Genomic DNA, 12,994 nt, shown 5'->3' with positions numbered 1-12,994 from the left:
CCTGGAGGGGTCACGGACAGAATCTATTTGGTTAGAGTTGAGAAACAATAGAGGTGCCATTACACTACTAGGTGTATTCTATAGGCCACCAACTAGTGGGGAAGATGTGCAAGGAGCAAATTTGCAGGGAAATTACAGAGGTGCAAGAACTATAGAGTGATGATAATAGGGAACTTCAATTATCCGAATATAGACTGGGATAGTAATAGCGTAAAGGGCAGAGGGGGAACATTTAGGGAACAGTAGTATCATATGGTTTAGATTAGCTATGGAAAAGGACAGGAAGCAATCTTGAGTAAAAATACTTAATTGGAGGAAGGCAAATTTCAGTGGGTTGAGAACAGATCTGGCCCAGGTAAATTGGAATCAAAGATTGGCAGGCAAAACTGTAATCGAACAATGGGCTGCCTTTAAAGAGATGGTTCGGGTACAGTCGAGGTACATTCCCACGAGGGGAAAGGTAGGGCAACCAAAGCCAGAGCTCCCTAGATGGCGAAAGAGATGGAGAGTAAGATGAAGCAGAAAAAGAGTGCGTATGACAGATGTCAGGTTGAGAATACAAGTGAGAATCAGGCTGAATATAGAAAGTTCAGAGGGGAAGTGAAAAAGAGAATAAGAGGGGCAAAGAGAGAGCATGAGAATAGATTGGCAGCTAACATAAAAGGGAATCCAAAAGTCTTCTATAGGCATATAAATAGTAAACGGGTAGTAAGAGAAGGGGTGGGGCCGATTAGGGACCAAAATGGAGACCTACGCATGGAGGCAGAGGGCATGGCTGAGGTACTAAATGCAGGGCTATGGGGAAAGAGAGTGGGACTAGCTGAAGTGCTCTTGCAGAGAGCCAGCACGGGCTGAACGGGTCGAATGGCCTCCTTCTATGCTGTAACCATTCTATGATTCTAAAGCATTACAGGCAGAAATGCTATTTCACCACAAGCAAAGACTTGTCACCTGTCCACCTGTAAGAGAAAGATTTAGCCCTAGATCTTATGGTCGGATGGTGAATTTTAAAATAGCCTTGAACATATGCTAATTCCTCTTCCCATCATATTTTGAAGATAGTTTCTAAACAACAAGTGCGGTGTAGTAACCCCCACTGCAGAAATGACTCCTAAAAAGCAGATAACACATTTTGTCTCTCCAGTTTTCTTCCCAGTCTCTCAAAGGCACTGACCCATGCTGGGGTACTGTTCCATGGGTGTCACCTGCCCTCTAGTACTATACCTGACTTACGTGGCAATTCTTCATGTAGAAGCTCAAATAGAATAGGGAGATTGGGTGGAACTTGTGGTTACAAAAGCCACCCTTTCATTGCCGACCTAAGTTTGAGTGCAATGGAATGATTTGTCTGTCTGTTTCTTTCTCAATCAAACTCTAGTGGAAGGGGCAAAAGGGTGATGGAAACTTTACACCAGTTCAGTCTGGGACTGGCATTATCAGTAAAGCTCATCTTTGGGGCAGAATACAGCAGTCGCATGATGCAGTGGCAGGGTACTCTTCAGAAGTTGGGGCAATGGAACGATGAGGTTTATTCCACATCCGGGCTTTGTTGCTCGAGTACAGAAATCCCTCAGTTCATCTACAATAAAATGAATTCTTCCTCCTGTAATTAATTCACTGTAAAATATTTTTTTTTATAAATAACTAAGAAGTTGGAGTGGGTGCAGAGGAGATTTATGAGAATGATACTGGGGATGAGGGATTTTAGTTATGTGGAGTAACTAGAGAAACTGGGATTGTTCTCCTTAGAGAAGAGAAGGTTAAGGGGAGATTTAATAGAGGTGTTCAAAATGATAAAGGGTTATATAGTGTAGTTAGGGACAAACTGTTTCCACCGGCAGAAGGATTGGTAACCAGAGGACACAGATTTAAGATAATTAGCAAATGAACCAGAGGGGAGATCAGGAGATTTTTTTACACAACAAGTTATGATGATCTGGAATGCGCTGCCTGAATGGGTGGTGGAAGCAGATTCAAAGGGAATTGAATATATACTTGAACAGGAAAAATATACAGGGCTATGGGGAAAAGACTGGAGGAGTGGGACTAACGGGATAGCTCTTTCAAAGAGCCGGCAGAGGAACATAGAAACAGGAGTAGGCCATTCAACCCCTCAAGCCTGTTCCGCATGATGGACTGAATGGCCTCGTTCGCACTGTGTGATTCTACATTAACAGTTCAAGATCCATTGTTAAAATTTTCTTTATTTATTGGTAAAGCCAAAGCCTGGACACAGATGCCCTTCCTGCCATCATTTTTCCTTCAACTGTTTTCCCTTGCTGCTCACTGACTCACGCTCAGCTACAGGTTCATGGACAGCAGCAGTCTAAGTGGACATTTCCTGACTGAACAATGATTGTCAACTATTAAATTGTGAAGACCTTCTTGGCTCAAATCAAACCTGCGCTTAGCTTGTATCCAAGTATGCACTATCAGGGATTACTAGATAGCTAACAGCAGTAGGAACTTTACCAGAGTACACGGAGGACAACCGTAACAACCACACTGCCAATATGACCAAGATCGACCAACTCAGCATACACCAGCGATTAGGACGTGAACGTCTGTGATTCAACACCACACCATTTAGTGCATTTACCCACCAAACCATCTTTTCCACTTAGTCTTTCATTTCCTATTTTTGGTTTGCATTTTAATTTCTCTTAAACCATCACACTATTTTGCAAGTTTCCCTTTTTTGTATGGTTTCCTATATTCATTTTGTTGGTCTACAAGTTTTTTTTAAAAAAAGGGGATTTATTGGTTTCGCTTTTGAGCATACAGAATATAATTGTGGTCAATTGTTGGGAGGAAGAAGGAAGCGGATATGCCAATATTGTTCAACAATTGATTTCTTTTCTTCCCCTAAAACACTTTCAATGTCATCAAAGTTATTTCTCATGGGAAACTGTACATATGCTAAATGAAGGCTGGAAAACAGACTGCTGAGTAATGTCAGGCACTACGTAACCCACAAGTCCGTTAGGCAAGTGCTATCAGGGTGTTGTAATCCACAAGCCCTAAAACAGGGTGAGAGCTTGTCTTCCAGTAGTGCACGGTTTCCAAATGCTCCATCCATCCATTTTCGTGGAATTGAGAAGTGGATGCTTGGACAATTGGAGCTTTCAAGACTGAGATAGATTTTTTTTTTTTTTTAAGGAGAGGGTATCAAGGGATATGGAGCAAAGGCAGGAAAATGGAGTTGAGGTGCAAAGCACCTGGTACCCCATCTCCTGTTCCTATGCTCCTAGAATGAATGAATTTGCATTTGTATGACGCCTTTCACAACCTCAGGACGTCAGAGCACTTCTCAGCAAATTAAGTACTTTTGAAGAGCAACAACAACTTGTATTTATATAGCGCCTTTACTGTAGTAAAACATCCTAGGCCGCTTCGTCACTGTTGTAATGTAGGAAACACGGCAGCCAATTTACACACAACTAGGTCCAACAAACAGCAATGAGAGAATGACCAGAAATTCTATTATTTTTTAAGTGATGTTGGATGAGGGATAAATATTGGCTTGGAAACAGGGGAAAATGTCCTGTTCTTCAAATAGGGTCATGGGATCGTTTACATCCACTTGAGAGAAGTGGGTTCTAGCAGTGGTTCGACAGAAATACAAGGATTTACAAAGGAAAATTGCGTTTTAATTGCAAATCTAAATGGTCTTTGTACAGGATTTCAACTATTAATATTCGTACTTAGTTTCACAGTTAGTGAAAAATATCACGATGACCAGTTGGTATAATTAATTATAACACTGCTTATTCACTCCTGATACATGAGCTAATATCAGCTCTGACGAAAGGAGAAATATATACTTATTAATCAACTTTCTTCTCTATGTTGCAAGTGTCTATATAATTGGAGTTTGAACAATTTTAATCCAGTCTGTACTGGCAACTATCTAGTCTATAACTGTCCCATAATTTGGCACTAATCAGACAATCTCAGACAGTTCCATAGGATGGCTGGTGTTGGAAATGGAAAAGTCAGGTTATATTGGTGCAGTAAGGGATCTGAAGTCAGGGATCAAGGCGCATTAATGGGGCAGGTTAGGAGGTACTGATGAACATCTTTTATCCACTTGACCGTAATAAAAAAAAATAAAGGAATTGCTGAAACGCTGCCCTTAACTTCGCTCAGAAGCTGAAACATGACATTGTGGCACAGACTTTCCGCCTCTCCCTTCCATTTACAATTTAGAACACCAAGCATTGTCAGCAGTGGCTCAGTGGGTAGCATTCACGCCTCTGAATCAAAAGGTTGAGGGTTCAAGCCCCACTCCAGAGACTTGAGCACAAAAATCTAGGCTGACACTCCAGTGCAGTGCTGAGGGACTGCTGCACTGTTGGAGGTGCCGTCTTTTGGATTAGATGTGAAACCGAGGCCCCGTCTGCCCTCTCAGGTGGATGTAAAAGATCTCATGGCACTATTTCGAAGAAGAACAGGGGAGTTATCCTCGGTGTCCTGGCCAATAGTTATCCCTCAATCAACATAATTTAAACAGATTATCTTGTCATTATCACATTGCTGTTTGTAGGAGTTTGCTATGCGCAATTGGCTGCCGCCTTTCCTACATTACAACAGTGACTGCACTTCAAAAAAAGTACTTCATTGGCTGTAATGCTCTTTGTGACGTCCTGAGGTAATGAAAGGCACTATATAAATGCAAGGCATTCTTTTCTTTCATTTTCTGCTAGCTCTGCGAGAGCAGTATTGTGGTTCGTGACAAAAAAAGTTAACAGGTAGGAGAGGGGATCTTATTGAGGTGTTCACAAGTAGAATCCTGAGAAACTGCTTACTATGGCCACAAGAAAGACAATGTCTGGCACAGGATGAAGCTCAGGAGAGGGAAGGTGAGTGGACAGATCAGGTACAACTAATTCACACAGTGTGTGAATTAATGTTTAAAATGGACTGCCCAGGAAGGTGATCGAGGCTGATAACATCAGTAATTTTAAGAGGGTGTCAAACTGGCATATGCTGAGAAAATTAATTGAGGGATATAGGTATTGAACTGTCTCTTCTGTTTTTGAATTCTGGGGATGGTCAAATAGACTGAGATGGGTTTTTTCTGGTCCTGTACATTCCTGAGTGCCGTGTATCCCTGGTCCACATAATCTAGGCTGACACTCCAATGCAGTACTGATCGAGTGCTGTGCTGTCAGAGGTGCCATCTTTCAGATGAGATGTTAAACTGAGGCTCCATCTGCCCTGAGGTAGACATAAAAGATCTCATGGCACTAGCTAAATAACAGCAGGTGTGTTCTCAGTGTCCAGTCCAACATTTATCCCTCAACCAACATCACTAAAAAAAAAATCAGAACATTTATCTCACTGCTGTTTGTGGACCTTGCTGTGCATTAATTGGCTGCATTAATTGTACTTCATTGGCTGTGAAGCGCTTTTGAACATCCCCAGGATGTGAAAGGTGCTATATAAATGCAAGTTCCCATTTGGGGGTAGATTTTCCCGAACCCGTCGGGAAGGCGGCGGGACTTCCCCTTTCGGGTTTTTGACCTGCCTACTTCGACGTCCGGCCAATCCACGCGATTTTCCCTTGATTGACCTTGTTGAGCCTGCCCAGCGGGCTCAGCAGGCCAATTAAGGGCCACCCGGCAACAGGTGATGTCACAGCCTGCAATTTCATCTGTCAAGAGTTTTTGACAGATGAAATATCAGTGTTTCACAGCTGTTTGAAGCTGTCAAACACTGACAGTCTGAGTTCTAACATGAGTCCTTCTGCACAGACTCAGTTAGAACTCTCACCAGCACTCAAAGCTGCAGGCTGTCACTTTTCACAGATCGCAGCCGTTCAGCTTTCAGTTCCGGCTGAGTGATGCGCTCCCGACGGCTACAGGAAGAAAGGCTGTTAAGGTAAGTACAGGTAAGTAAAAGTTCTTTACACACTTTAGACACATCAAACACACTTACCTTTACACTCATGCACCCATCACTCACCTGAACACCGACATCGCGACCCCTCCAACTCCTTCAACCCGACGGCCCGCCTGCTCTAACCTGGCGTGGTTTGGAGCCGTCGGGAAACCCACACGAAACCCCTCAAAATAGGGATTAGGCTAAAAACTGCCCGTTAACTACCTGTTCACAGGCAGTTAATTGGCACTAATCCCTTCCCGCCTGGTTTCTGCGGGTCCCAGTGCAGGGCAGGTGCCCGCCGCCCCTGAAACTTACGTGGGGCGGGGTTTTGGGCGGGATGGTGTCGGGACCCCCAAATTTGGGATTTCCCCCCCCTAAACCCCGCCTGACGGCTCCACGAAAATCTAGCCCTTTCTCTCTGTCCTTTGGGACAAATTCCATATGAATTCCTTTTATCAATTACACCAAACTCAAGTGGCCAGAGATCAATTAATATTCCTACTAACTTATCCTCTTAACAGCATCATTAGATAGATAACTATACAATAGGAAATTAATAACTTACTGTTGAAACGGCATCTTTCTCACCTCAATATCCTCTCGGTGTCTTTTCCTCTGTTTGGCTGTGGCCTGACTCTTGTTATGTGAGGAATGAGAGCTCAGGGCACACCAGACTGATAGCCTGCATTAAACACAGGAAAGACGTAAATTAATGGAACTCCTCTCCTATCCAAACAACAAATTAACAAAATAAAAGCATTACCAAAAAAATGTGACACAATATGTTCACTTGAGGGCAAGGCTTGGCTCTTGCGTAGTTGGAACTCAAACTGCCCTGCTGGAGAGAGTTTTGCCCATGCCTGGATACAAGCATGGCAAGACCAGCCTCTCAAAAGTTAGAAACTTAAATGTTTAGAGAATGGGGAGAGTGGAATCTTTGTTCTCTAAACATTTAAATTAAGGTCAGGGAGGTTTACAAATTGTCCAATGGGAATCCAACGTTGTCAGGCAAGCCTTCCAGGGACTCTCACCTCAATTCGCTCTGCAGTCAGGCGATGCCTCAACCCCCTCCACAGTCCAATTATTTACAGGCAGCAGGTGCTGGTGCTGCTATTGCCATTTACAGCTCCTCTAGACCCATCTTTTAGTTCTTTACTTGTTCCATTCTCACCCCCTTTTGCAATGCACCATCATCCCTTTTTGTCCATTAATCATCCCTGCCCTCCACTCTAGCACAGACCTTCCCTTTTGTTCTTTCCTCCCCCATTCCCTACCTCTGTACTTGTTTAAAAAGCTATTACTTCTTCCAGTTCTGACGAAAGGTCATCGACCTGAAACGTTAACTCTGTTGCTCTCACAGATGCTGGCTGACCTGCTGAGTATTTCTAGCATTTGCTGTTTTTATTCCAGATTTACATTGCCAGTTTAGTGTTGGTGTGAAGGTGATACAGGAAACTTTGTGCTATCCGGCACCGATGGGACCGAGCTGTTGCCGTCCCATCAAAACTGCCAGACAAACCAGCGCTAATGTCGAAACATACGGAGATTTTGAGCTCCGTATCTGGCAACAAACCCTGTTACAGCTTCTAAACAGTCGGCCGTACCTTGCAAGCATCTCTGTAGCTTAACAACAGCTTCAGCGAGACCTTGCAGAGCCTGACTGGTGAAAAAAAAGCAACGAAAAGAAAAAAAAAATAACGAAACGGCTCCTGATTTTTGCCGGTGGCTCGAGCATTCCGGACAGTTAACCTCCGGATAAACCAAAGTTTCCTGTATTGATGCTGCACTTGCACAGTGAATACAATCTTAAATTACCAGTGCCTGCATACCCCTTCACTGACCATCTATGTGCTTTTACAGAACAACTCTGTGTGGCAACAATCATTTAAGTTGTGAATTTTCCCCTCTGTTAATTGAGGGTTATTATCTAATTTTATTAAGCACTGAGGAATTAATTCATCTGTTCTCAGATGGACAGTCCACTAGCTTCATCAGGTAACTTTGTTTTATTGGATTTCTGGCATGTACAGAAACTTCCTATTCAGAAACAATGTTGTAATTTACTGTTGTGTGGTCTATCGACAGATTTACAGCTTAAATAGGGGCTTACTGCCTGTGTGTTATCATAATATGCTATACAGAAGAAACGCATTCACTCTGCTATTTGAAGTTAAATAAAATAGTAGCTCGCTTGATGGCTTAGTGTATAAATGCATTGCCCAGTGTTGTACAAAAGAACACAGATGAAAGAGTCTCTGGGCAAGGGAAGGTTCCTGCTGGAAAGTGCACGTGTGGATGCCGGATGAAGACAAAAATCAGGTTTTGACTGTGATTCTCTCGAGTACCGAATGCACTGTCAATATGCAATGTCGTGCCGCACACAAAGAATGGCTACCGTGGCGAGGTACTGGAGGGTTACCAACACCCAAAGAACTGTACCCGGGCAAGAGCCTAAGCCTTTTCCACAGGGTGAATTTATTTTTGTTTGACACCAAGGTATCCAATCATTCCCTGAAAGAGCTGTTCTTGGTTATTTTTCAACCACATTTCTTAAAACACATTTCCCCCGATTATAATAAAGCTGAGCTAGACAAACATATAGAACTTTTCCTTCTGTCAGATCCTGGGAATGCTGCAATGCATGTTCAAGGTTTTGTATTATGAGCCCAAGGTTTTCTCATCAACCAGAAGAAACTGCATTTATAGCATAAAAATCGTTTAATTCAAGTAACATGAACGGTTAAGAAAAAAAATGGATTTACTTGGCAAGAGCTCTTCCAGGCGGGTCCATGAGCATCTGCCACTTCAAGGAATTGGTCAGGAGCCCAGGCAGGATATGGCCTAGCAGGCCTAAGGTGATCTGTTGCATGTCCAAGCAAAACACACTATGGAGTAGCTCGACAGCTTTGTAACAGTGCTCCTTCCTTGTCTCCTTCAATAGTTCCTAAAGGAGAACAAAATGCATAAATCAAGCAACCCGTTGCGGGGGTAATTGCCTCCGAGGGGAACAGAAGAGGCAGGTTAAGTGATAAAATTATGTGATAAAGCACAGACGTTTGGGTCAGAGATTGTGATTAATGCTGGAGCCTACCAGATGTAACTGAATAGATTGAGATTGATTCCATTAACCAGTTACAAGTTAATGCAAGCATAGCTGCAGAGGCTGTTACAAAGGTGTTACAAAGCACTGTGTCATGGAGTGGTACAGTATGAATTCTCACCTGCAATCTCCATACACATGCAAAATTCTTATTTCAGTCACGCTACTGGAGTAAATAATGTAACTTTAAATGAAATCATGGTTGGGAGAGAGCAATTGATATGTTTACAGTTGCAGCGAGAACATTGAGGGCCAGGTAAATCTGTCTGTTAGGACTACTGAACATACAAAGAATGGGCAAGAAAAGACTGCCCCATCAAATTGATTGGGGAACCTCACATATCATCCATCGACCACCCATAATGGTGTCTCCTGGGAGGGGCAAAAAACCAGAAAGAAACCGGCAGCTATTTCAGGGTACCTCTTCAGAATTAGTTGCTCACTTTTAATCAAATCAAATCAAATCAAATTTTGTCATTTTTAGTGCACAAGTGCAGTACAACGAAATGTAGGCTTGCGGCTACATCAACATGATGTTACAGTAAATCATAATTTGCACTTTTTAATAATTAAAAAAACTATATTGTTTCCTTTAAAGGAAATGCAGTTGATTAAGGCAGAATCCCAAACTTTTCTTTTGGATGAGCCCCTCTTCAGAGATTCATGTCCCATTCACACCTCCCCCTCCTTTTTCTGAGAAACAGTATTTTGTAGTCCACAAGAAGATGGCAGAGTTCAATCCTATTGGTTCCAAAAACTGGGGGAAAAGAATTGAGAGAAATGTAAAATGCTCACCCTGCCTTCAGTTATGTAGGGGTTGTGTGCCCCAAATAGCCAACTGCTTCAAGGAGCTCTACTTTCACGCAGCAGTCAGGAGATGCCACAGAAATGTCTTTCACTTTAACTGATGCAGCCTCGCGTAGCTAGAGGAGACGCATTATGGAGTGCTTTCAGCACGGGGACCCATCAGAGCTGCTGCTGGTATTAACATTAAGCGGCTGCTATGCACCAGAAGCCGTCTGATGGGTTCAATGTCCACCTACAAACATCCTGTGCTTAGATCACCCCATAATGCATCTCCTAGAGCTATGCAAGGCTGCAATGGTGCCTCTCGTTCTTGGCCTTCCAGCCAGCCCTCTTCGCGTCCCAAGATAGTCTCAGTGCACCCCCAGTGCCCTAAGGGAATCAACCAATCTCCAGGAGGCTGCGGTTGTTCATGAGCCATCACAATTTCAACTAACTACCAATTTATCCCCACAACAGGAAAAGCATGGCTATAAAACTCAACATGGAGGATCTCCACATCATTCCTGAAAATTACACTTTAGTTTTGTGCTATAAATTACAGCTGAAAAGATATTAAACACAATTCCAAAAGTACTGCACCATTTCATTTTTCTTTTGCCCTGCACTAGCCCTGGCTTCTACTAGTTTGACTCTAATTTGTCACTATGGGATTTGCAGAACGTTTGTTGTAACACTTCCCCCCATAGCTTCTGCTTGCTATTTCCCCCCAAGACAGCGCAACTGAAGTCTGAATAAATAGTGTAAGATTGTAAACCTACGCTCTGTCACTCTATAACACAGTCAAATCTAAAGCTGTGAGTTGTCTCTGGCCATTGGGTTGCAAGTACCATTGATTAACAGCACGGTGGCATAGTGGTTAGCACTGTTGCCTCACAGCGCCAGGGACCCGGGTTCGAATCCGGCCTCGGGCGACTGTCTGTGTGGAGTTTGCACATTCTCCCCGTGTTTGCGTGGGTTTTCTCCGGCTGCTCCGGTTTCCTCCCACAGTCCAAAGATGTGCGGGTTAGGTTGATTGGCTATGATAAATTGACCCTTAGTGTTAGGGGGATTAAATACATGGGGTTACGGGGATAGGGTGGGATATGTGTCGGTGCAGGCTCGATGGGCCGAAACGGCCTCTATCTGCACTGTGGGGTTTCTGTGATTTCTGTGAACAGGCTCCCTGCTAAGGATAGGATTTAATAGAGGGCACTGTCAGCAGTACTGCCTATTACAAAATTAAAATTAATCAAAATGAAAAAACAGATGTACAAGTCAAAAAAATGTTTTGAAAAATTGGCTTGGAAGAATTATAAGGGGTAATCAATCTAAAACTGTGTTAAAAGACAGGTTAGAAGTTATTCCTTTACACAAGCGAGGTAAGAGAGAGGGTTGATGAGGGTAATGTGGTTGACGTAGTGTACATGGATTTCCAAAAGGCGTTTGATAAAGTGCCACATAATAGGCTTTCCAGCAAAGTTGAAGCCCATGGAATAAAAGGGACCGTGGCAGCATGGATACAGAATTGGCTAAGTGACAGGAAACAGAGAGTAGTGGTGAACGGTTGTTTTTTGGACTAGAAGGTGGCATACAAAGGTGTTCCCCAGGGATCGGTACTAGGACCACTGTTTTTCTTGATATATATTAATGACTTGGACTTAGTACAGGAAACTTTGTGATATCCGGCACCGACGGGACCGAGCTGTTGCCAATCTATCAAAGCTGCCGGACATACAAAGTTAATGTTGAAGCATACGGAGATTTTCATCTCTGTATCTGACAACAAACACTGTTGCTTAGCAACAGCTTCAAACAAACAGTCAGCCCGTACCTTGGAAGCGTCTCTGTAGCTTAGCAACAGCTTCAGAGAGACTTTCCAAAGCCTGACTGTTGGAAAAAAAAGCCACGCGAAGAAAAACAACCTAACAGAACGGCTCCTGATTTCTGCCGGTAGATCGAGGTTTCCGGACATACAACCTCCGGATAAACCAAAGTCTCCTGTACAAGGGCACAATTTCAAAATTTGCAGATGACACAAAACTTGGAAGTATAGTGAACAATGAAGAGGATATTGATAGGCTTCAAGAAGACATAGACAGGCTGGTGGAATGGGTGGACACGTGGCAGATGAAATTTAATGCAGAAAAGTGCGAAGTGATACATTTTGGTAGGAAGAACAAGGAGAGGCAATATAAACTAAAGGGTACAATTCTAAAGGGGGTGCATGAACAGAGAGACCAGGGGGCGGGGGGGGGGGTGGGTGGTGTATGAGCACAAATTGTTGAAAGTGGCAGGGCAGGTTGAGAAAGCGATTAAAAAAGCAATTGTGGGCTTCATAAATAGAGGCATAGAATACAAAAGCAAGGAAGTTATGATGAACCTTTACAAAACACTGGTTCGACCTCAACTGGAGTATTGTGTGTCCAATTCTGGGCACTGCACTTTAGGAAGGCTGTGAAGGTGCAGAAAAGATTTGAGAATGGTTCCATGAATGAGGAACTTCAGTTATGTGGCTAGACTAGAGAAGCTTGGGCTGTTCTCCTTAGAGCAGAGAAGGTTAAGAGGAGATTTGATAGAGGTGTTCAAAATCATGATGGTCTAGACAGAGTAGATAGAGAGAAACTGTTCCCAATGTCGGAAGGGTCGCGAACCAGAGGACACAGATTTAAGGTGATTGGCAAAAAGAACCAAAGGCGATATGAGGAAAAACTTTTCTACACAGCGAGTGGTTAGGATCTGGAATGCACTGCCTGAAAGGGTGGTGGAGGTAGACTCAATCATGGCTTTCAAAAGGGAATTGGATAAGTACCTAAAGGAAAAAAATATGCAGGGCTACGGGGGAAGGGCGGGGGAGTGGGACTAGCTGAAGTGCTCTTGCAGAGAGCCGGCACGGGCTCGACGGGCCGAATGACCTCTTTCTGTGCTGTAATCATTCTATGATTCTATCTCCAACAAGAGAGAGTCTAACCAACTCCTCTTGACATTCAATGGCATTACCATAATTGAATCCCCCACCATCAACATCCTGGGGCGTCACCGTTGACCAGAAACTTTACTGGATCAGCCACATAAATACTGTGGCTACAAAAGCAGGTCTGAGGCTGGGTATTCTGCGCAGAGTGACTCACCACCCGAATCCCTAAAGCCTTTCCACCATCTAGAAGGCACAAGTCAGGTGTGTGATGGAATACTCTCCACTTGCCTGGATGAGTGCAGCTCCAA

At 43.5% G+C, this 12,994-nt stretch overlaps 1 protein-coding gene across 1 annotated transcript in view; it reads right to left on the bottom strand.

Annotated features, from left to right (window-relative positions):
- Positions 1-12,994, bottom strand: part of med24 (mediator complex subunit 24) — a 70,176-nt gene that overhangs the window by 11,499 nt on the left and 45,683 nt on the right. The window contains exons 21-22 of the mRNA XM_085966541.1: positions 8,649-8,830; positions 6,475-6,568 (exon numbers count right to left, since the gene is read on the bottom strand). Coding sequence (XP_085822667.1) covers positions 6,475-6,568; positions 8,649-8,830 — 276 coding nt within the window. The remainder of the gene's footprint in view (positions 1-6,474; positions 6,569-8,648; positions 8,831-12,994) is intronic.

The sequence above is a fragment of the Somniosus microcephalus genome, chromosome 24, assembly GCF_052327205.1.
Source record: "Somniosus microcephalus isolate GS21.2 chromosome 24, FLI_Smic_1.0, whole genome shotgun sequence".
In the NCBI taxonomy this organism is placed as follows: Eukaryota; Metazoa; Chordata; class Chondrichthyes; order Squaliformes; family Somniosidae; genus Somniosus; species Somniosus microcephalus.
Note: the sequence above shows the minus strand (reverse complement) of the source record. Positions and strands in the feature narration are given on the sequence as shown.